General features: G+C 45.5%; 1 protein-coding gene and 1 long non-coding RNA gene across 14 annotated transcripts; one reads left to right on the forward strand and one right to left on the reverse strand.

Annotated features, from left to right (window-relative positions):
• Positions 1–852: 852 nt before the first annotated feature.
• ADO (2-aminoethanethiol dioxygenase) lies at positions 853–4440 on the reverse strand. Its single transcript, XM_064513694.1, has one exon. It carries the CDS (start codon positions 4296–4298, stop codon positions 3561–3563), a length of 738 nt encoding a protein of 245 aa, XP_064369764.1. The 5' UTR covers positions 4299–4440; the 3' UTR covers positions 853–3560.
• A 246-nt stretch (positions 4441–4686) lies between these two features.
• Positions 4687–24161, forward strand: LOC112997053 (uncharacterized). 13 transcript variants are annotated; one of them, XR_010389649.1, is made up of 10 exons: positions 4687–4729; positions 5104–6161; positions 7588–7658; positions 11041–11176; positions 12058–12197; positions 12466–12532; positions 13748–13872; positions 14740–14874; positions 20891–20990; positions 22865–24161. It is a non-coding gene; the product is annotated as an uncharacterized LOC112997053 (long non-coding RNA). The 13 variants fall into 13 exon arrangements; XR_003262590.2 differs by lacking the exon at positions 4687–4729 and adding an exon at positions 6983–7095 and having other exon boundaries at positions 4754–6161; XR_003262595.2 differs by lacking the exon at positions 4687–4729 and having other exon boundaries at positions 4756–5838; positions 5956–6161.
• Positions 24162–24224: the final 63 nt, after the last annotated feature.

Genomic DNA, 24224 nt, shown 5'->3' on the forward strand with positions numbered 1-24224 from the left:
CTGGGCACGGACCAGTCTGCAGGCCGGAGACACCGCAAAGCAAGGCCAGCGCCAGAGCCTCGCACTCGCCACCCCGCCGGCCACCTTCGCGCCCGCCGCTGCGGCGCCCAGCGGACCGCAGCCTCGCCGTGCCATCCCATGCGCTGCTGGCTTCCCGAGGACGCAGCTGAGCGTTTCCGGACGGACGTCACGTGGGAGCTCCAACGGCGCGCGCACGCGGACCGCAACCTCCCGGGACACGCTGCTTCCTGGGGCAGCGCCAGCAGGCCGCCGCGCGAGAAGGGGCTCCCCGAGGCCGAGCTGCGGCAGGGCACCGCCGGGGCCTCGGCCAACCGCAGCTCAGTCACGGCCAGAGCGTCGGGAGCAAGCTCCGGATCTCGGCTACCGAAGCGCACGGTCCGAGGCTCCTCGCTCACTTTTCAAGCTACTGTCTGCAAGCGTGTTACAAGGTTAAAACCCCAGTCTAGAGCAAATCGAGATAAACACCACAGAGCTGTGAATGAGTTAACTTAAGGCAACGGCCAAGGCCTAGCATAGAGCTACATGAAAACCTTGCAACATGTAATAGTATCAGCTGTCTTAAACCAGCATGTAATAGTATCAGCTGTCTTAAACCCATGCCTTTGCTTTAGAGTTACGACTAGCTTCAAAAGTTATAACCTGGCATGTGCCCGGACCTTGTCTACAGGGCTGCTGTGGAAGATTTAGGCTAAGGACCCACTTTAGTGTACTGGTTTTCAAAGGCCACCCGCACCATTTGGACTGTCGCCTGCAAAAGAAACTCGCTCTCCTTATCTTACTTGGTTCAAGATTCCTTCATACTCGTGAAGGAAAGTAATGACTGGTCAGCGGTGAGATATTCTGTATTTATTCTATAATTCAGCAGTAACAGTAATTTTGCTGTTGTGAAAAAACAATAACCAAACTGCAGAGAGGAGCGGCAATACAGATTTAACCTCCGGCTTACAGATATCCAGAACACATGAAGTAAGTTTCAGTTGCTAAGTAAGCAAAAAGTTACACAGAGAGGCTTTGCTTTAATGCATCTTACGTGTTCTTTGCTATTTCTCCTGGCGCTATGACTTCAATACTTTGATGCTCGCACCTTTATTGAAAAGAAGTTTCACTATGATTGTTAACAACACTGCAGCGTAAGGGACTATATGCTGTCCTCTATGGAAAGATGCATTAAAGTCATATCCCATGAAACATCTTGACTAGGTTTTATACATGGAGAAAAGTTAAAAAGAAAACGAGCAGAAAGACCTAAGGGGAGGATACAACAGATTAGATAAAAATGGTCTTTGTCGCAGTTTGTTTTTCCAATACAGCTGTTTGCAAGCACCATGCTATTTTATATGCGGACTTCTGAAAAAAAAAGATGTTGTTCTTCGTTAACGTTGAGGAGAGTTAGAAGCACATGCTGTAATACACTAAGGCACTGCGTTAGAGTTACTGACTACGTTCGATAGAGAATGCCGCGCGTTAACCGATGCTAAGCTGCAGGGGAACTCCAGGGAAAACAGGTAAGCCAGCTGTAGAAATATCAAGCACTTTAAAGTGCTGTAAGAATAAATGGAAATTGCCTGAAATAATTTCCACCATTTTTTTTTTCTGTTAAAAGAATTAATATGTGCTGGCATAATGCTGACTATATTTTACATTCATTCTTTTGCAGGCCGAAAAAAAAAAAAGCAATGCCGTATCAGAATCATTCAAAAATTCACACATACAAGCAACTGTACAGGAAAAACAAGTCTGCTTTTATAAATACACAAAGCAAAGAAAAGTAAAGCCTGTTGTGGAATGATTTCTGGAGCAGGTTGGTACATCACTTAGGAAGTTGGTAAGTCACATTTTCCTGTTCAAATTCCTACATTGTGACCAACAGGTCAAGGCTGACCCAGTCGGGGTCTCTGGTATAAAGCGTGCACTGAGATAAGTAGGCACATAGCAATACCATTCTCTGCAGTATAAATGGAGTATTTCACCAATAGAAAAAATTTCTCCCTTGCTAGAAAGATCACCTCCCCTATCATGGACAAACTGTATCTCAAGACTGCTTACATCAGAGCAAGGCAAAATTCACTGTTTTTCTACACTACATTTATTTAAAAGCCTTATGAAAAAGTAATTTTTATAAATAGTATAAAGAGGGAAACCACAAGGCTTCAAAAGCCCCAAGTGTTCACCTGTCCATATAAAAACAGACTGTATTTTAGAGAAGATACCAGGTCAAATGTTATCTGAACCTAGGGCACGTATACCAAGATATATGTAGGTTTTACAAATACACACCACCGCTAGAACGGCTTCCATGAAACAACCGCGGACAGTTTGTTTTAAGATGCCCCTAGTTTCCGCTATCCCCAGCCACTGCTGCGTGAGAACTTCCAAGCACGACGCGTTAGCAGCTGACTAGTCTCCTCCTCCTACCGAAGGAGATGTGCATAGAAACAGCTCTAATTAGTCTCAGTTGCAATAGCTAGATCTTAGGACGTGTAACACTTTTAAGAGCTTTTAAAAAGTAATTCTGAACCTGACGTTGTCCCTTTACAGTGGAAATGACCTTAAATTTACTTAACTGCTACCCTAGGAATCACTGGTGTTTATTCTAGGAGCATTTCCTGGCTCAAGAGTTGTTCAGGGTTGGTTTGTTTGTTTTGTTTTGGTTTTTTTTGCTAGTTCAGTACAGCTCTTATTGAAGCTCATTCTAGAGATAAAGTCCCCAAAAGATGAAGACAGAACAGTCCTTCCCAGGCACCACTGTCCCCGGCCGTGCGGACACGCTCCTTCCAGCGTACCTGCTAGAGCAACCGCGCGCGGGACGGCTCTGCCAGCGGGCAGGCAGCGGCAGGAGACCCCCCTCTGGCGTTCAGGATGACTCCTAGAAGATTTCTTATTGCGTTTATTCTCTCAGCTTGCGTTCGATCCCCCCCTTCCCCTTTTACTAAAGGGAGGCCTGAACTATTTATACAGGATGCTGGGTTGCTCTCAAACGTTCAGCCGAGCAGAAGTTTACCAGTGCTACTCTTCCATCATGTCACATCAGTCAAAAGGAAATAAATACACTCTATCGCTTTATTGCCCCAAACGTAAGAAGCTAGGCGGGATCACGGGGAGGTGAGAGTCTCTGATCAGTAGCTTTCCGGACGAGCGCGTGTCAGCATCCGCAGCCCTGCCGTGGCACCGCGGTCCTGGCCCGGCAGCCGAGGGGACGCGAGGCCACCGGAGGAAGCAGCCGTGCCTCCAGGGCCGCCTCAGCCGGGCGCGCAAAGCGTCGTAGCGTTATCACCCTCCGCGGGCGGCCGTGGTCCCGGCGGGCGGCGGAAGAAGCTGCTGCAGGTGCGGGACCGGCTCTGCGCTCCTCGCGCGCGCTCCCGGCAGCGGGCCGGGCCGGGCCGGGCCGTCCATCCCCGCCGGCGCGGGGCGCGCTCCTCCGTGGCCGGTCCGGCTTGTCAACGGGGGGGAAAAGAAGAAGGGGGGGGAAACCCACATGCAGAAGGGGAAAGGATAGAGCGGCCCGGAGGCGCCTCCCGGCGCGGGGGGCGGCCGCGGGCTCAGGGGCAGACGCGGGGGCCGGGGTAGGGCTCGCCGCCGCACCAGAAGTCGGCGGCCTGCGGCGTCTCGAGCAGCCAGACCTCGCGCGGCAGCGCGGGCGGCTCGGCGGCGGGCGGCGGCGCCTCCAGCAGGCGGTAGTAGTGGCAGTCCCGGCCGTGCTCGGGGTCGTAGGGCGGCGCCAGGATGTCGAGGAAGGCGGCGGGCCCGTCCACGGCGTCGATCTGGTGCAGGTTGTCGGTGTGCGGCGCCAGCAGGCAGGGCGGCGAGGCGGGCGTGTAGTGCTGCCGCGAGCGCAGCAGCGCGCGGTGCAGGGCGCCGGCGGCGGCGGCGGCGGCGGCGGGCGGCGGGGCGGCGGCGGCGGGGGGCAGCGTGTCCATGCAGGCGATGCGCAGCGTGCCGTAGAGCACCTTGAGCATGCCGTTCATGCCCGGGTGGTCGTGCAGCGGGATGCAGGCCCCGCCGCGCAGCAGGAACACGCCCATGCTGAAGCTCTCCGTCTCGCAGATGTGCATGTAGCTCACGGGCGGCGCCGCGCCGGCCCGCGGGCACCCCGCCGCCCCCGCCGCCGCCGCCGGGCCCCGCGGCGCCAGGTGCAGGTCCTCGGCGCGCACCTCGTCCAGCAACTGCTGCAGCCGGTGCAGGTCCTCGCCGAAGGCCGGACCCGCGGGGCTGCGGAAGGTGATGCGCGCCTGCCGCGCCACCCGCTGGATCAGGGAGGCCATGTTGTCCCGGGGCATGGCGGCGCCCGGGCGACCGCTCGCCGCCGCCGCCCCGGCCCCGGCCCCGGCCCCGGCCCCGGCCCCGGCCCGCGGCGGCGCTGCCCGGCGCCGCCCTCCCGCCCCCGCCGCGCGGGGCCCCGCCGCGCATGCGCGCCCGCGCCCCCGCGCACCACGGGGCTCGTAGTCCCGCCCGCCGCCGCCGCCGCCGCCGCGCCCCGCGCCGCCGCCGCCCTGGCCCGCCGCCGCGCCGCCGCCCCGCTCCTCCCCGCCGCCGCGGGGGTCCGCCCGCTCCCGGCGGTGGGGCGGCGCGGGGGCGCGGGGCCAGCGGCGGGCGGCCGCGGCGGGCGGAAGACTACAGCTCCCGGCGGCGCCCGCGGCGGGGAGGGGCCGCGCGGGCCGCGCCCCTGAGGCGGGAGTCGCCGCCGCCGCCATCTTAGGGCCGCGGGCGGGTGCGGGGCGGCGCGGGGGGTCGGGGCTGGGTCGGTGCGGCCGGTGCTGGGGAGCCGCGGTGAAGCTCCTCGGGTTTCTGTCGCCCTCCTGGGGTCCCCGGGGGGCTGGGGGGCTGGGGGGCGCAGAGGCGAGCTGCCGCGGTCGTCTTTCAGTGTTTCAGAATCGGACCTAGTAGTGCACGTGGCTATGTGGCTGTATAACGGCCTGCAGAGACCATTTATTTTTGATTCCTGATGGCTTGTTACAGTTATTTTGCCCTGTTTAAGGGATGGGGGCTCTTTCTGCTGCCGCCTATCTCTTTGGTGTCTCTGAGGGGTGGCTCGGTGGCCCGCACTGAGCGCCCTCCTGATGGGCCTCCTCGCCGTCCCCCCAGGGCTGGTTGTGCCTGAGGTCTTTGACGATAGAAAGGCGTCAAACTGGGGTTTCCAGGCTGTGGAGAGTCCAGGTGTGACAGGAAGGATGGACAATCTCTTGGCTCCGTTCCTGCATGGTGGAGGGTTGGTAGGCCAGGCTGCTTGTCTCAGGCGGGGGTGCAGAGAGGTGCAGCCTTCGCTCTGCTGGGGCCTTACCTACCATGTTACGCTTTGCTTACGCATCTGTGGCCGCAGTCATGTTGCCTTCTTACCGGTCCGTGCGACTGCACACTGAAGATCATGCTGGGAAAAGTACTGTAGGGAGTTTTCTGAAAGATTTTGAAATCAGAAGTTAACCTCTTATGTTGGGGTTTATTAGATAAAATCCGTCTCTGACCACAGAATTATATAGGTTCCTATCACCCCCGCTTTCTGTTACTCAGGCAGGTGTTCAGCACCTAAATGCCACTGTTTACCTGGGCCCAGCTGGCTCTGATTCTGAAAAACAACTGAGTAATAATGCTGCATTGACTAAGACTCCAGGAGCTGCAGCTCACCAGCTTCAATAATTTCATCTAAAAACAAATAAACCAGTGTATTTTCTTGATTAAAGGCAAACTTGAACCATAAAGATAAGAAAGATACCTGTGTCCTTACAGTATTCTTGCATATGATACATGAACTGGAAAAAGAGGTGTTGCAGGCTTGTGATAGTGCAGCAAAGCATGACACACTGGTACTGTAAACAAAGATCAGTGAGTTGAAACCCCCTCTGAACCCCCTTTTCCATAAATAAGTTCCTCCCCCATAAATAATTTTAGTGCATACAACACAAATTTAGGTCATGTCATTATTGCTTCCCCTTCATAAAGGATGATGTTCCTCTCAGTTGCTGCTCTCCGGCTTGCCCTTTTGCTTTGAAACGGGAGGTGACCTGAGGCACCTCGTCATGATGTGCATGGCATTCCACCTGGAGGTACAAAGTACTGCCATCTTCAGCTGTTTGGCGTTCAGACACGGAGGGTCCCAGTCATTTCCTTCTCCAGTGCCAGTGTTTGGAGCACCGGCTGAAGATCAGGTGAGCATCCTCCATACCTAGCAGGGACAGGTCTGCCTGACAGGATGCTGACAGTGAGGGGGCAGACGTCTTTGTTTTGAGATGAGCGATGGAGTCAGGCTTAATGGCCTGTGAGCCTTTCTGTATCGCAGCGAGCTGCCGAGGACGTTGCCAGTCCCTCCATTGCTGTGTCCACTGGCAAGTGGGGTTTTGTCCGAAGCCAAAGGATTTGGAAGGCTCCATGTCCAGTCTCCTCTTCTACTTGGTCTTCTTCTGCAGAGCAAGTTGGTTTAATTATGGAGGCATGGACTGGAACTGTTGGCAGTTATCAGTATCAATGGTGATGGTAAATTATCTCATTAGTACATAAGCTATCCGCTTGTGTCCTCAGCAGTTACCTTTTACTCTTGCAGGTGATTGCTAGACTGCTTACTCCTGTACATACTGGTTCTTTCTGTGTGCAGCACAGAAGTGAACAGTCTTGTGGAAATAGAAATGCCAGGGGCTGGTAGGCCATTGTGGAGTTGGAGTACCATAAAGTTGTAGAAAAGATCAGCATAGAAAAACAGGATCCTGAGTCTGGATCTCTGCCTGATCTTGACTTGCGAGGTAATATTGGGTGAATTACTTGACCCTTTAGGGTAAACTCTGTAAACTATGAATCACACGTTTTGTGTACAAGGATGTTTATTCTATTAAGATTTTAAAAGATCTCAAAAACTTCTTTATGTGAACATTCCACGTGCCATGTTACATTGGTGATAAGGTTTGTATTTTCCTTAACTGATCACCTTACAATCCTCAATGTCTTTAACTACTGTATTGATTTCCATTTTTAACAGATATGTCCCTGGCACTTATGATTCAGTTAAAACCACGTTGTTCAAAGCGGTAGTATAAAAAGCTACCTCAAAAGAAAACCAAGCTGTCCAGCCAGCTAAAAGAATTAAAATTGGTGGGTTTTTTTGTTTTTTTGTTGTTGTTGTTTTTTTAACTGAAAAATCATTTTCTTAGCTGCCCTCAATCATAGTGAGTTTGTTGGAAGAAAAAAAAAATCACACTGCAGTCAATTGACTGGGCTTGAGACCAATTTGCATTGGTGATGCAATGATCAAAGTTCAGCTCAGTGGTTATATGATAAAACCAGTGTGAGTGAGGTCAGATTCAGGTTACAGTTTTGGTCTCCTCCTCTGTTTCTTTTCCCCTTCCCCGCCCCCCCACCCCACCCCCCCGGGAAAAAAGAGCATGTGTTGAGAACTGTTACAGCTATTTTCTTTTTTTCTCCCCTTCACTGCTTCTACGCTCCTTTCCTTCTTTCTATATGAACTCTGCTGTAGGACTGCCAGTTTTTCCCTCCTTCAGCTTCTTGCTTCTCTAGTGCTGTTTTGTGTTATAATTTTTCCCCAAGTCTCTGAAATATCGCTTGCTGATTTTTACTTTCTTCTAGGAATTCCATCCAAGATCCTCTTAATTTAACTGCTGATGGTTTGAGAAGTTCGAACTACCTGTAATCGTAAGGTAAACCAGCAGTCTTGAATGTCTGAAAATGACAACCACCTACTTACAAGATAAGTTCTTAGCTGTAATTAAATGTTGTGTCATGATGCCAGAATATTTCAGTGTAGAACTTGGACAAGCAATACAGAAATCATCCTCCAATATAAATGTCAACAACTGCAGATGTGTGTTTACATAGGATGAAAAAATAAGGAGCTATGTCAAAAGAACATCTTTTTTGCGCTGTTCCTGCCACCAGTTTTGCAAGGGTATCTGATTTTTTTTATAGCTACCACCAATCAAGGAGATGGATACGAACACTAGCCAAACATGATTCAGATGAGATCAGGACTAAAAAGAGAGAAGACAAACAATATGTCTGTAGTATTTGCTGTCTCTCCAGTAATGACTTACGTAAAAGAAAGTTGGTTATCAATTATTCATCAGAGAATTTATATATCAGTAGAAATACAGAGAAGTGCTAGATGTAACTGTTCTGAAATCAAAAGGGGAATTAGGTTCATATACAAAACTTCAAACAGATCTATGTAGCATTAAGACTCCCACCCACCTTTACCACTTCTTTACTGACACACATCCTGTATTCCATTAACCACGTAATTCACCCCTTGTTGCACTCTTCATTTGTTGTAGCCTCTCAGTTAAATGCACTATTTCTATATAAAGCACATCATTAATGAGTTTTATTGACAGTTTGCTACTGAACAGCCTAGAGCAGGAGTTGGAGTGACTCAGAGCAGGAAAAGCTGTGCAGCTTTCTCTCTGTGCATGCATTTGCAGAGATAATGAGCCTCATTCTGATCTTCTGAGTTTAGCTCCACTGATTTCATGGTTTCCACTGGCGCAAATCAGATCTGTGCTGATGTCTCTGACTACACCCAGGTTAGACTGTGGTGATGGGTACTGTGAGTTAGTCATGGCCTTATCCCTCCTGAACTCTCTGACTGTCTAGGACCAATACTGGGGATGAGGAAGGAAACATTTACCAGCGTGGTTAGAAACTGCCCTCCCTTCACGTACTGCCTCGTTGGCATTTAGTCTGCAGAGAGAAATCTCTGTCCAGAGCTGTTTGTGTGGTGTCACGCTTATCCACTGCAGCTGTGGGGCTGCAAAACCCACTGTTCGATACTTTCTGCGGTGATATGCATCTGTGACAGTGACTAGTTAAAGAGAGTGAGAAACCCCCTAATGGTTGTGGAAAGAGTTATTAGTTGACATTTTAGTTTTTCATGCATCTTTTATGTTTTCTAAAGATAACCTGATTAAATAACTCACGACATTTAAATCTCAAAGCATAAAAAAATATTCAAGAATATTGTTGAATTGTCCACAGTACGGGTGCTCAGATTCAGGCAGGAAGTTAAAACATTTTTTCTTTTTTAATTACTGAAATTAGAGAATCCCACAGCTCAATTTGGAAGTGTAATATTCTGAAAATTCTGAGTCTTCAGAGAGCTGCATTATCACTCTGTCTTATTACTGGCATAATTTTCCAAATAAAATATCGACAGGAGTGCATGTGGATACTATTTTGTGAAGAATATAATTTGAAACAAATGGGAATAAACAATTAATTTAGTTAATCTTATAATTTACTGAGCACCGTAGTTTGAAATACCACTTTTAGTATTTTAATTGACAGCAGAAAAAACATGTTTAAAAAAAGTGACATGTTTACTTGTGATTTCTTCTTTGCATATCTCTGTCTGCAGTTGTATTAAAGTCATCTGATATTTAGCTTACGGAAATGCATTCAAAAGCACTAAAATGCATAGAAACCATTTATTGTAAACAGGCTTTTATTGATACAAGTTACTGTTAATTTAAATGCTGATACTACCTGTTGGGAAGGTTTGAATCTGTTTCCTGGGATAACTGGTGCAAAATGAGAGTCATACTTGGCTATAGTCCCAGTATTTTGTTAGCATGAGGAGCCTATCTCCTATTTGGAAGATCCTGTTTTTGAGCTTAGACCATGCAGCATGGGTGAAATACTAGCAATGAGGTGGAGAATCCAAAATCCATGCTGTTGTCACAGGAGTGTGGGCTGAGGGCGGGAGCTGTGCCCTAGGTGCTCTGCCAGGTACCGCTCAGGGCAATTGCGCGGACTCGGAGCAGGGCCCTCTCCACCGTTTGCAGAACCGCGTCCCTGCAGGTCCACTGAACTCCTTTGCCACCACCAGCTGCCGGACTCATAAACCCCCCTAGCGTCTCTTACATCAGTGCCGACCTCCACTTTGTTTTTTCTCTCGGGCTGTTACTTTTTTGGAGAATCCCGAGGGTCCTGTTTGGTCACTCGGCAAGGGAGTGGAGGATGGGAGACAGCTTGCAAGGTCATTTGTGCCTGGAAGCAGCTCTCTTGGCCTTCAGCCCTCCCCTCAACAGCTGACTTTGAAATGGCAAGAGAAGGTTTTGCTCCTGTGGCCCAGGGGAAAGGCCCACTGCACGCACAAAGACTCTCTGCAGAGTCCGTGTCATCTGGCAGGGATGAGGAAAGCTTTCCCTTTGCAAGGAAAGCTTTATGTTTCTCTCAGTGCATGTCTGTTACTCACGCTATCGCTTACTTCAGTATAATGTTTACTTTTGCCTCCTTTAAGATACGTGCAGTATATAAGCACTTTTGTATTAACGTAGGGTGTGAGTCTGCTCCTGTTGGAGTGAACAAGAGTTTGTAAGTAGATAATGTGTTAACTCAGGGGTTGTGGAGAGTGTCAGATGTGGGACTACCCCTGCTTTTGCTATACAAAGTAGCGATCGTGTGGCAACTTTTCCTCGAGGTTGCTAGCAAGGTCTTAAAGTAATCCTATTTCTGTGGCTTAAAGGGTTACTGCTCTGCACTTTGAGTCACTGTAACTGGCTTGGTGCTCACCAGTAGCCTTCCCGTGCTGCCAAGTATGCTTTGGTATAGAGTATCTTTAAGCTAAGCCTTTTTATTTTGCAATCGCAAGCAAGGACTGGGTACGGTTGTCACTTAGGTGATAAGCAGGAACTTGTGAAGCCACAGGAGCTTGATTGCCTTTTGTTATGTGTGTGGACTCTAACACATTATTTTAAAAACAATTTTCAGCAAGAGAGAGAACTTTGTTCGTTTGTTATGGTTTGGGATCAAATTTTTCTCATTGAAGATCTGTACTAGGTTCACCAATACTGCTAAGTTTAAGAAGGAGAGAATAAATCACTTTTGGGGAATAGCTGAGGAATATTTTTCCACTTTAAATAAATAAATCAGTTTTTTTGTGGAAAGGCTTAGTGTTTAGGAGCAGAAGAGGTTAGCTGTAAAATTTAGTGGGTGAGGTATTTAGTGGGACAGGCAAGTTTCTTTTGATGTTTTGAGTGTTTAGGTCAATTGGCCAGTTTTTCACTAAACTTCTTTGTCCTATAGGTAAAAGGCCCATGTTAAACTCCTTGGGAAGGAGGAGGGAAATATATAGAAGCATTTGAGCAAGGGAGAGATGGACTGTGGGAGGCAAAGGAAGAAGTCCAGGACTCGCAGGACTACTACAACCACCCACACAGCGGTATTGATCTTTCAGTTGCAGTTACCAACCAGGATTTGACTAATTCTAAGACAAAAATTATTAAAATTCAAGAACAGCAATTAGAAAATGTTAGAAATTAGTTAGTAGATGGAAATGAAGAGGAAAAAGAGAAGAAGCGATACCAGGGTGGATGAAGTTAGGGAGATGCTCCAGAGAAAAAGCATGTAAGGTGAGGTGATAACCAAACGTGCAGAGAATGACACAAAGAGGGAACAGAGCAGTTTAGATCCCTAAAGTACACGTTAAGAAAGAACGACTGTGAAGGAGAACATAAAGTCATGTGGAAAGTCAATTCTGTATGTAGGCTGGGTTTTAAAGTGTGGATTGAAATGATATACGAATTTTAGTTGCTTTAAAAATGAAGGAAATCATTTTAATGGCGTGTTTTTCTGAGGACAAAGCGAAAAGTCACAAGTTTCGAAACAACAGACACTTGCCATAGCTATAAGCGTGAACTTCATTGGGTGTGCTGTAGTACTTGCCGCGTTTACATGACTAAATGCCCTTTTTCAATTATAATAATATACTCTCAAAAACAGGCACTTCTGTGCTATGCTACCGTACACATACATAGTATTTTCACGTGGTAGAGGAAAAAACGAATGTTGTCAGTGTATAAAGAGAAATTAGTTCAGAAGTTTAGTATCTAGATTTTACCTTTGCATTTCACAGCATGGTAGCAAATGCGTGTTAGATTTTGCTTAGAAGATTAGAATGTGTTGCAGCAGAACCTGATGCATAGCCTCAACTTTTCCCTGAGAAAGAGCTTCCACTACCCCCTATAGCTAAGTATTTAGAGCTTGCAGGATCAGGGCCTAACAAGCTTCACGTCTTTCTTTCTGTTCTTTCTTTTTCCCCAGGAAAAGAAAACTCTGTCGTGTCTCCATGTTAAAATGAGTGGAAATTGAACTTAGGGCGATTTAGCATGTGATTACTTTTTTTAGACAGGATTTTCTTCTTAGCTGAATTGGATTGTGTCTTTTTTCTCCCAAACCAGATGGTAAGTGATTCAGTACTTCTAGCAGTAGAAAAATGATTTGTTTTCTTTTCCCAGTAGTTGGTGTGAATGTACTTTTCTCTATCTATTTACATATTATGTAAACACATTTTACCAGCATTTATGTATCATAGTTTACAGTCCTAATCCTGCGGAGAGACCTGCATGGGCAAGGCCTTGTACATGCGAGGAGCTGACACTGGTTATAGAGAGCTGTTCATATGCAACTCATGGCAGTGCTGTAACTGTATTTGTATTTTTATATATACAGTAAAATTTATGACACTGGAAGAGGATGCAAACAGGACTGTAATCCTACAAAACGGCTGAGTAACTTGGTACATGCTACTTTTTTCATTTAACAAATTCTCTGGGGATGCCCTTGATCTCTCTTGTTGTCTTCCTGTTGTGGGGTGTAGTTCTGGAGACTTTTGAGTTACAGTTAAAAGTTTTAGCCTTATTGTAGAGTATTAGGGTGAGTTCTTCCTGGGGTGTGGGGGCAGTGAGGGAGGGCAGCGTTTATGTGACCTTTCGGACTTAACTTCTACTTATGTTATTTTGGGGGAGTCGGAGAATCTCTTCTAGCCTGCTGCTCCTGTGTATAGGGGAAAAAAAAAAAAAGCACTTCTGAGAACGGGAGCCCCATAACTGTGGGAAATATTTAGGGCTGTATTAAGAATCTCCTTTTACATATGTACCTGATTTTTCAAGGTTGACTACATCATTGTGTGTATATAGAGTGTTAAAACTGAATGCAGAATGAGTGCTGTTTCTTATTTTATGCTGAATATAAACATACATATATAAACTGCATTTGCACCCTGTCTGCACATGGTTACTTGAGGCCGAATGGAAAGGTCTGAAGCTGATGGCATACTGCATAGTAGGGAAACAGGATGTGATGGTGTACAATCACTGATTCCTCATACGAGGAGGTACAAGGAAGATTGCCCAAGCAGCCTTATAGCTGTCATTTCCAAGCATTTAAGAGCTCTTTTGTAAGTTTGATGTGCTTTCACCATAGCATTTGTCTGAGAATTACAATGTTGGATGCACAGAGTCATGCTGCTGCTTTGCCGAGATGGTAATACTCCACTTTAAACTGTGACCGATTCCTCTGTTGGTGACTCTGGCTATATGCAGCTGGAATGTGATTATTTGAAGCCCTTCTCGGTTCACACCTCATCTACAGTCACTTCTGTTGAGTCACATGAGGTTCACATACAGAGAACCTGGCCCCCTAGCTTGTTTTCCAGCTTTACCAGAGGGAGAAAACCTAGTTCTTAACGTCTTCCACCAGAAAAAATGTGACAGTCTTCTGCTTCGATGAATTGTCATGGGGGAAAAAAGACACACATGAGTTTGCATCACAAAGCACTGTACTGTGTGACCTGTCAAGCTTTTCTCCCCAGTGAAATTATCATTCAGTGGAAGGGTGGCAGAAGAGGGCCCTTAAAGCTAGAACTGCTTTTTTGAAATGGATCAGTAGTCAAGTTGGGGTGATTTACTGTGCCTTTTATTTGTGTAATAGATTACTGTTCTCTTTATGCAAGGGGAAGTTTTGGAGGAGTTTGTTTCTCTGGCTATATGGATATTGATGTTACCATGCCAGGTGGTAGAAAACTGCATCTGCAGAAGGACACGTAGTCCTGCTGAATGCTGCTGCATGGGCTGGCAGGTGAGTCCCGTCTGAGGTCAGACTGCATACTGGGAGGAACGTGAGCTTGTCTGGCCAACACTGTGTTACACACTGAGCTCTGCAGGCTGTACCTCTTGACATACCTCATCATGGTCATGAACAGCCATGTTTTTTACAACTGGTAATTGCTTTTTTATGGTACCAGAAGGAAATAAAGGTACTAAGTAATGGGTATGAATACCTAAACACAGTATCTGTAAATGAGCAGAACAGTAGTAACTCCTTACCCAACTGTTATGGGCACAGGGGGACAGAAATATTAAGATTTTTATGCTCTCAGGCTGTTGTTCTGCATGCTCTTGCCCTTGTTGTAATTGCTGTCTTACTGGCAGCAGAGTGCTTGATTCCTAGATAGACAGATCCCCGTGCCCCTCAGTGCCTAACTGCCTGTCCTTTGCTGACCAGGTGTTGGGCAGGGAGTGACACCATGCCTGGCAGTGTGACAGTGACTGTGCAGTGCATAGTAAATAGAGGGAGTCCAGGCGAAGTTAAACTTGGTGAGCTGGTTAGTCAGGGTGACGGAGGAAAGTCTGCCCTCGGTGCTGAGGGCTCTGAAGAAACAGGGTTGGAGATGGGTTTTCTGTTACCTCCTGTGAGCCCCAGTGAGTAAATATCTTGGAGAAAACTTGGCTCAAAGCTTTGAGAACTAAGTAATTGCTGGAAGCTCTAGGTTACTTATGATATAAGCATATATTTATAAGCACTGAAAGTACTGAAGAGAGAGTTTTTTCTGGTTTTAGTTAATACTAGGGCACATTTTGTACAGTTTGTTTGCTTGATAGGTTCATTTTATTGTGTGTAAATATACTGTAGAAACAATTTTGTCTTTTCTTTGGTGTTACCCAGCTGGAGTGCTTCTTGTAAATCAAATGAATTAAGGAGGATAAGTAACCTGCTCTGGTCTGTCTGTGAAACAAGATCCATTTAAAATAAAGGCCTTGGAGGGATACGGTAGAAATCCACCGTCCGCAGGCGTGGATGGTGAGTATAAGAAGAGCAAGCAGAGTAGGCTGCCCGTACAGCAGAAAGGAAACCCTCCAATCCACCTGTGTTACAGACAGAATGAGTAACTGGTGATGCCACTTACCTCAGTGAAAAAGTCACGTCACCAAATTCTGCTCCCCCGTATGTGATACAAAACCCCTGTAACTCCACCGATGTTAGAGGAAATGATGTGGTTTGCGCTAGTGCAAATGAGAGGAGAATCTGGCCAAGTGATAATAGCACCTTGTATTTGGGCTTGAAATAAGGTAGCTGTGTATGCAAATGATTGTGTACCTTTGACTTATAAGTGATTTATAAAAAGACAAATTCAGTATTTAGTTGTTAGACTATTTGGCACAGACGTGATTTGGCTGAGGTGTGCTTGCTTTGTCACAGAGAGAGCAAGTGAAGGCATCTTAAGCTCTGGATTCTGGGAGGCCAGTCTCTAATGCAACTCAAGGCAGAGTCAACCCATTATCTGCTTTGTAATTAGATTTTTATTTTGTATACAAAAACAGTTGATTCATTATCTTTAATCTGTGTTATCTCATCTCAATCTTTACATGTGAATCTGAGCTATTTTACTTCATGGGATGGCTTATGACTAAAATGGAAAAAAGGAGTCGATGAAAAGAAATTGGTTGTTTATGGTATAAAGATGCTTTAAAGTAACTAAAATGATAAAAATGGTTAGAATTTATGCAGAATCTGAAAACTTCATGAGAAGCACAACAAGTTGAAAATGACTTTTCTTCTGTTCTACTCTATGCCCTATATTTCTTACAATATTTTGATCCATGTCTTAGAACAAAACCAATTTAGCTGCTAGCATATGAAGAGACTATTGCAACCAACCAGCCTGCTATAGCTTAACACATTGTTATTCCTCAGCTGAGCTTCAGAAACAGCTGTAGGAACTGTTCTCTCGTGCCCTGTAGTGAAATGATGCCTGTTAGCTTAAGCCATCTTCATGTTCTCAAGTTCTCAAGCTGTGGTAGCCTGACCACAAGTTATCCCCTGTCCTTATGCTTAGAAATGTAGTGGTCATATTTGAACTCCTAATAGCAGAGAACCTATTTCCTGAGGCCAGCGTTTAAGAATGCTTTCACCAGAGCTGATGGGCTATGTTTGAAAATACTTCCTGGCAGAAGTTGTACTGATTGAGAATCAGAAATCCAGTTGACATCACTGGAAGATGCACACATAAAGTGAAAGCACTGTGTGGCCTTTACACTTCTGTTCCTGTGGTACATGAGGTTTTATGCTGCATAGAATAACTTAACCATTCACTTTTCTGGGTAATTGAGGTAAAATGCATATCTGTAGTATATTCCAGTCTGCTCAGTCTGGGACAGACTTTAAGGAAGTACTACGTATGCACAGCAAGGAGACTGTTTGGATAGAAATACTGTAATACAGATGTGATTAATGGATGGTACTTGACAGTTGTTTTTAAAGAGATGAATACAGCAGTTGCTGCTCATCTAGAACACAGAAATATAGATGGTAGTGTTAGATCATAGAAATAACTTGGATGAGGGAGTATGTTCATCAAAGTGAAATGTTCTCTAAAATATTTGCTGAAATGTTACTTCATGTTGTTAACTCCAGATGCAGTATCTTTTTCTCTAAGCCAAACTGAGATTTGGATTTTATTCTTATTTAAGTATATCTGAAATAACTGTGAAAATTGATGGGGTTACACTTATGTTAAATAAGTGTCGTCAGTGGAAATTTAGGTTCAGTGCTTTTTTGTGTTTGGCCAAAGGAAGGGGCATTTCCATTTGCCACTGCTGATGGAGTTCCTCTGTGATCTTGTCTGATATACCAGAACACTGAAGTCGTATTAAGAATATATTCTTTCTTGTGCCCTACCACACAGAGAAATCACGCAATCAAGTTCCCCATTTGAGTGTGTGAGGAGAAACATGTTTCCTGTCTCCTCCCTTTGACTGCTCTGTCCTTTTAGCTGGAGGCTCTTTGGAGCAGGAGCTGTCTGTCTCTGCGCCCAAGTCTGTCTGCGCTGCTGTAATACAGAAAGCAAGCTCTCATTTCAGTCTTCTCTTTGGATGTGACTTTGAGAGTTGAGTTGGAAGGCTGGTGGGTGGCATGCTTACTTTTCTAGGTGAAACCTATAAAGCGGGTGGATTACATGAGAAGTTCTGCTTCACTCTGTCTGGCACCAAATGTGACTGAAATCCCTGAGCTGCTCAGTTCCAAGCCCCGTCTCTCTGCATCTACAGCACCGGTCCCCAGGGACCCGAGGTTACTAGATTCGAAGATGCAAGTTGCATTAAATGGCCAGTCCCTGGAGGAGTTTAGGAGCAATAGCAGAATAAATACTTACAAGCTGATTTCATTTTCCATGAAACTGGACTTGTTCTTCCCTGCAGAGTGAGTTCTCCAGTGCTGCTTGGAGGTGCCTGTTGCTCTGTGGCTATTTCTAAAGCCTTGATTTCACAGGAGCCTCTGGTGTGTTGTAGGCCAGCAGATTTGCATAGCAGCAAGCCCACCAGTTTTCCTGCAGAGAATTAAGGGAGTTTTGCAGAAAATGAATGGTACAAAAATTCACCACTGTCTTCTCTGGAAGTTCCCCGGAACCAAACCATCCCTCATCTCGGGGACAGCTGAGCAGAAGGTTAGGGAGGAAAGCAGGGCTGTTTCTATTGCATTTCGAATGCTTGGGGCAGTGAATAAGAGATGCTATAAGCGTTAGGTTTCCTAGAGGGAGGGGTATGGGTGAGGGAGAAGCAGCCCTAAGAGGTGAACCAGGGGGATAGTGCTTTGACATCCTGGCACACAGGACAAGCTGAGGAGAAGGAATAAGATCTGCAGAAAGAAAATTGCAGTCAGTCTGAGCAATGTCAGCTTGTCATCAACAGGTCAGTAGCTATGTAGCTGCAAGCCTACTGCTCCCTGCTTTGCAAGGGGCCAATCGTTAATCACAAGGCATGGCAGAGTGCAGCATACTTAGGGCTCTGAGGTGCTGGCGAGCTGATACCGCCCAGAATAACTGCAAAGAGTATGGTGGTGCCCCATGCGACATACAGTTTTAAGAACTGAAAAGAAGACTTATCCAGCACGCCACCCTTGAAGACCACATGCGGCATACATACTGAAACCTAATACTCCCTCCCTTTCTGCCTCCCTCCACAGCTGCCACGTACATGCATTCAGCTTCTCCTTGATGTGATCTGCAGTGTGAAAATCAGTGTAATATTTGGCTCCTGAGAGCTTTGGGGTTTCCTAGGCCAGCTGGATGTGAAACAGTCTGTGCCTTTTGACCTAAGAAGCCGTGGGAGCACCTGGGAATAGGGTAACCATGGCAGGTAGAGCAAAGGAGTGGAGCAGAGATACTGTTAAAGTGTAGGAATCCCTGGCAAGATTGAGAGCCCATTTTGGGTGGAGGAGGCAATGTTGTGAGTCAGAGACAGTGGGGGCCAGTTAGGAGAAAGAATGTGAGGGCACACTCGCTATAGGGTCGCTAAGCAGGGAGCAAGAAAGGATTTGACTGTTTGTGGCTAGAGGGATGGAGCGAGGAGTGATGGATCAGCTTGAGAAGGTGGGATTGGGTTGGGATGAGGCAACTGTAAGATGTATCCGGAGTTTGCAATTTATCCCGGACCAGATTGGGAGTATTTTGGTATTCTTCAGCAGTGCTCGCAACCATCGGAGTGTGTGCGCTCATGCTCTCGATCAGCACGCTGGGCATCTGACTCACTACCCAGAGCACTGACAGTTTGCTCCCTCTCGTTTGTCATACACACCTGCAGATTTAATACTTTTCTTTTGGAGAATACAGCACTTCCTGTCTTGTGAAACAAAGCTGCTCTTCTGCCATTCTCAGGGAGATGCGGTGTGATGAGATCACTTCCTGGTGAGGGACTGGTGAATCATTTCGTTGGTGTTCATGAATCACTTCTTTGCTACCAGTTTCTGCACTGGTCTTAATACAATTTCCAAAAGCAAAAACCATCATTTCAGCGTTCTCTTACTTTTTGTTAAAGAGGCAATGGTGGAATTATCTCCTTACATAACTTACCGAACTCCAGCGTTTAGAGCGCTGCAGAAGGGCTCTCCCAAATCGATTCGTGTAGTTGAAGTTACTGCCACCTATTTAGTCAGTTCTCCTGCTGGTGGAGAGCTCACTGGCAGCAGGGTGGGCATATGTGCTTGTCTTGGGGGCTCCAGTTAGAAAGTCTGATAGCTTAGTTTAAAGCCACCTTCCCTGGCAGTTAAAATTGCTGGAGTTTTCACTGAAGTGCCTGAATCGGAGGTACTTACCCGCTTTTATCGCTCTGCTGTGGTCCTGATTACCTCCTGCAAAGGGGGAGAAACATTCTGACCTGCCTGGCTAGGTGCACAAGGGCTCTTTGGTTCGACACTCAGTTGAGAGCCTCCTGTGTTTTCTTGCCCACCGAGGAAGTGTGACTGGTTGTCCATCTACTCTGTCAACTTTGTAACTCTAGTGGAGTAAGGTAGGCAGGAAGCTGAAGTAAGTAGATCTCAGAATTTTCTTGTTTAAGGGAAGAACAAGCAGCAGGTTGTATAGCTGTATAAAGGTAATGTAAAAGCTCTTTGGCATGTTTCTTCTTATCCGTTGGCACCGGGCTTTTTCTTGGGGAACTAGGAGTGGTCCATGCTGTGAATATAATCTGTGGGGATAAAGGCACTGTGGTTTAGTCTTGGCAAAGCCTGAGGCTGCTTTAGGTAGTCCTTGTGACAGCACTAACTTTGAGCAGGCACAAGGTCAGGGAATTCCAAAGGAAGCTTAGAGGTGCCTTTGCCCGTTGCCTTCCTTGATGGACCAAGCACGTCTCAGTCGCAGACAAAGATCCAGCCCATTTCTCTGATGAAGCGTAGCGTGTGCTCCAGCAATGCCGCTGCTTCCTTTGGGGGTATTTTCCTGTTGTTCTGTGTCTTGACCATTATGTCTTACCATTCCTCTGTAATACGTTCCGCATTGTCAGTTGATATTTGTAACATTTGACAGTAGAATTTTAAAATTAAAATTCTTCCGAGGAGGTCAGCATGCCGTGTGGGACATGGCCCATGTGTGGGCAGTATCTGACAGATTCCTGTCACTGTTACCCAACAGCCTTGTCAGAAATGACAGCACCTGCCTGTGGACTGCAGTAACACAGCGTTACCAGCCAAAATGGGAAGCGTTAACAGTATTGTTTGCCATGTGTGTTCATATTCATAATCCCTCCCCACTATGATAGGCATAGTATAAATGTCGGGATGGATAGTTGCATATGTTAGGATAATGATATCAGATACCATTCAGTTCTCAACAACCTACATGTAATTATTGTAACATAAAAGCAGCACAGAAGATTGCTTAAAAGTTTTGCAATTATGAGTGACTTTTCAACACATAGGCAGGCAAGGAGGTAACCTGTCTAAAATGTTTCTCATTCCGGAATTATTGCCAAGGACCAGATCTTTCTAAACGCATTGCTAGGAGGCTCTGTTCTCACATTTGTGATATGCGCCCACATGCTGGAGTTTTTTTCTGTTTCATTTTTCATTTGTGATGGATAAAATCACTTGAAATCTGGGTTTTTACAGCGGAAGGCTACTTGTCTTTTTCTGACCGTGTTGAGGACATCAGTGCGTTTCATGTTTGTTATTAACACTCCTTTGCAGAATGCTGCTTTGTGCCCAATAGTGATTCTTGAAATAGCTGTTCCTTCACCCCCCACCCCAAGCTTGTCTGCAGTCCAAGCCGCTTAATTTTCCATGTGGTCCAGTGTCAGCTTTCCAATCTAAATTATCTGCCCTTGCAACCCACAGCCTGGTTTTTCTTACTCCATTCAGTGGAGCTACCCACCATTGAGATTAACAAATGAAGCTGGTGTTCAGAGAACACCTGTGAGAATTTTCTGTGCTTCATGATTTGCCCTTATTTTGTAAATTTTGTGAGGCTGCTTGGTTCCCTCCTGCCCTGGTTACAAATACATGACCTTGGAAATCAGTTGATTTGAATGTTACTTTTTTTCATTTGCAGTCCCCGGATGATTCTAATTGCAATGTTGCCTTGTGACTGTGCCGAATTAAGAAACAGAGCTGAGCTGAAATTCCTGGACCGAAGGATATCACAGCTACTAGTAACTTCGGTGTTTTTTTCTTGCATTTGTTTAAAACCATAACTAAGTCTTTTTGCATTGTATGTGGTCAGTGTTTCTGAAAAAGTGCTATTTCTTAGGTATCTATTGAAATTGAATAAAATAATGCGCTCCTTTCCCCCTTCTGTGCACACCCTCTGCTTTTATAAGTTTAGTGTTGTGAATTGGTCATCTCTTTCCATCGTTACGGGAAACTGTTTAAATAATGCACCATTTTATAGACAAAGGAAGAAAAAAGCAATAGGCTTGTACGCTGCCTTTAGGAGCTTTCAGTCTAAGTATGGCAAAATTAGCAGATGCAAAATGTAGGACAACAGCTAAGGAGAAAAAGGGAGCAAAGCTACGGATGCTAAATACAGGCAGAATGGATGAGATTGTTCAAAGAGACAGGAGGCAGGATTTGGAGCAGAGGAGGGAAAAGACTTGACAAGAAAGATCTAGTGATATGGGTCAGATTTGGTCCCATTGAATTTGAGCGTTACCCCAGATTGATTGAGGTGTGACAGCCGGAGCCCTCTCAGGGAGAGAGCTCATAGCCCAGAGGGCAGTGCGGGATAAGGCTCAGAGCTTGGGGATGAAGTGGAGACATGCAAGAATGGCAGGCAAAAGGAACAGGAAAAGCAGAGGGAGCAGGAGGGTGAGTAGCAGAGACGTTAGTGGGAGCACCGTGGGATATGACCTCGTAAATGCGGACTGGGGTCCTGTGTATAGTCAAGGGTAGTTTTCCCACAGATATCAGTGATCTTGAGACCAGTCCAAGAGCTTTAATTTGACATGAAAGTAGAGGGAATTATAGCAACTGTACTGTGAGTTAGGCCTATGTTTGGAATTTCAGGCTGTGTTTTGTCCCTGGAGTCCTCGATCATTCACAATAGTTAGAGCAACAGTGGGCAATGTAGCTTTTTAGTGAGAGTTCCTATCCCTAGGCAGCTGCGCCGGCTATTTGGAGTTTTAGTAAGGCAGTCTCCAGAGCGAAGGTTAGTTATTTGCTCTAACAGCTATTCAGCCCTCCTCCTAGCAGATGTATCCTTTTCCAAACCTCTCAGAAATAGCCACACAAAGTGTATTTCAGTGGCTTTTAGGAAACCAACATTGAATTTGCCATAGGCATGACAAGGTAGCTTTTCTTTCCCAGCCAAGCAGTGGGACCATTTGTGGAGAGCTCCATTTGATAAGATCTGGGGTGGCTGCAGGGCAGACAGGCTGTTCTGGTGCCTCCATGTGTGCAGGAGAGGGTGGGAGGGTACCTATGCTACTTGGGGAAATACTGGTGCATGCTGAAACTTCCATAAAAAAAGAGCACTGGGTAGGAGCCATAAGCCTGATGCTTTTAAAAAGTTAATTCATTGATACCAAAAAAAAAATCCCCAGCAACAAGCTAAAGCTTTAGCATGTATTTCTTCCTTTTAGATACTCTAGCAATTAAAGATTCCTCTACAATGTACGATTAATCTAGAAGAGGTTACAGCATTTATTTGAGGCTAATGAACTCTTCCTGACTGATTTACGATCTTCATCTGGAGGAAGAGTGCCTTATTTCCAGTTAGCTCAACTCTCGTTTCATTATAGTTACTGGTCAAATTAATTGCTTTTTCTGTCAAAGATCACCCCACCCCCACCCGCAAATCTGATTTTATTTACTTGTTTTCACTTCTAGAAAGGTGGTGATGTATAACAGAGTAAAGGAAGGAACTTTGGCAATTTGTCAGAGTGAGGAATCAAAACTGGATTTTCAGCACACCAAGTTTCTGTAAAAGTTTAGTGATGAACATGGACCTGTACAATGTATCTGAAATTTCATGTGTATTTTAAGGTTTGCTCTTGTTCCACGTATGTCTTTTCTTGTCTCTTCACAGTCATCTCTTCAAAAATGTCAAAGGAACCAGGGCTGAGCGTTTCTCCTGCTCCCACCTGTGCTTTGGGATGCAAAAGAATAACACTAACACACAGAGAGCACGACTTCCTCTTGGATGCATCTGGACCAGTTTATTAGGCAATTCACTGAGCCTGTGATTGGTCTGCAAGCAGCTGATGATGAGCAGTGCCAAGATATGGTACTGGGCTGCTGATCAATTTTCTGTCTTTCAGAAGACTAGATTAGTGAAACATCACTCTCATAAGCCACAGCTTCACCATGAGGACATTAGGCAGCCAAGATTGTACAAAGTATCCTCACCAGCAGTCTTCCACTCTCTGACAAATCTTTTCTTCTTGAAGGTAACTGTGGGTGGTCTTCCTTTGTCTAATTTCTGTAAATTCGGTACATCACTTTCTAGTTATGCAGCTGATGCTCGTGTTTATATGAATGGCTATTTAAAAAAAGGAAAGATCAGATGTTTGTTGTTTCACTTCGACATAAATCAAACTTTGTATTCACACAGCAATTCTAGCCTAGCCCCAGGAATAGCTTTAGTATTGCTAAGTGTCTGGAGAATATTGACTACAGAGACATGATTTTAAGCAGGCTATAATAGTTTCTACAGCTGTTAACAGTTCATAGAAGAAAGGCAGTATTATTCATTGGTGTTTAAAATGCGCATGACTTGCATTGCACAGAAGTCAGATTGGGAGAATGTCAGAATTTTTTTCTGAAATTCTGCCAGGAAAGTCTTCAATAACTAGAGAAATTCTTTTCACTGGTGAAATCAACATGCAGCACATTGTGTTATTATAATTGCTTATAGCTCACCATGAAAGTTGTCTTTGTATGTGTGGATGTACGGCTTGTACTGTTTTGTTTTTATTTATTCTGCATTCTTTATTATAATGTTCTTTCCTTTTTTCCAGACCAGAAAGATTGTTATTGAGCTTTTCACAAAGCTGAAATAATGCTGTGTGTTAAAAAAATGTTAACAATTTGAAGAAGTTATAAAAATTTATAAGTTGGCTGAATACTTTGGAAATTTCTGCATATTTTAATATAAATAGGTAATGCAAATGTTTGTTCTTTGCATTTAGAGGTGGGTCTGTGTTTTCTAAAGGTCTTGTATGTAAATTTGATTCTTACAACTACATTAGAACAAAACTAGTATTTTTTTAGATTGTATAACACGGAAAAAATGTGTTTGCAAAAGACAGAGCATTCACGGTTAACTGTGAATGCTGTATAGTCATGAAATTTAACATAAATATACATGTTATGATATAACATAATATCAATTGTTTGAATGACTTAATTAAATCAGTTTAGGGGACTGCCTGTTGCAATCATCTGAG

Source organism: Dromaius novaehollandiae, chromosome 6 (genome assembly GCF_036370855.1).
Source record: "Dromaius novaehollandiae isolate bDroNov1 chromosome 6, bDroNov1.hap1, whole genome shotgun sequence".
Taxonomy (NCBI): domain Eukaryota; kingdom Metazoa; phylum Chordata; class Aves; order Casuariiformes; family Dromaiidae; genus Dromaius; species Dromaius novaehollandiae.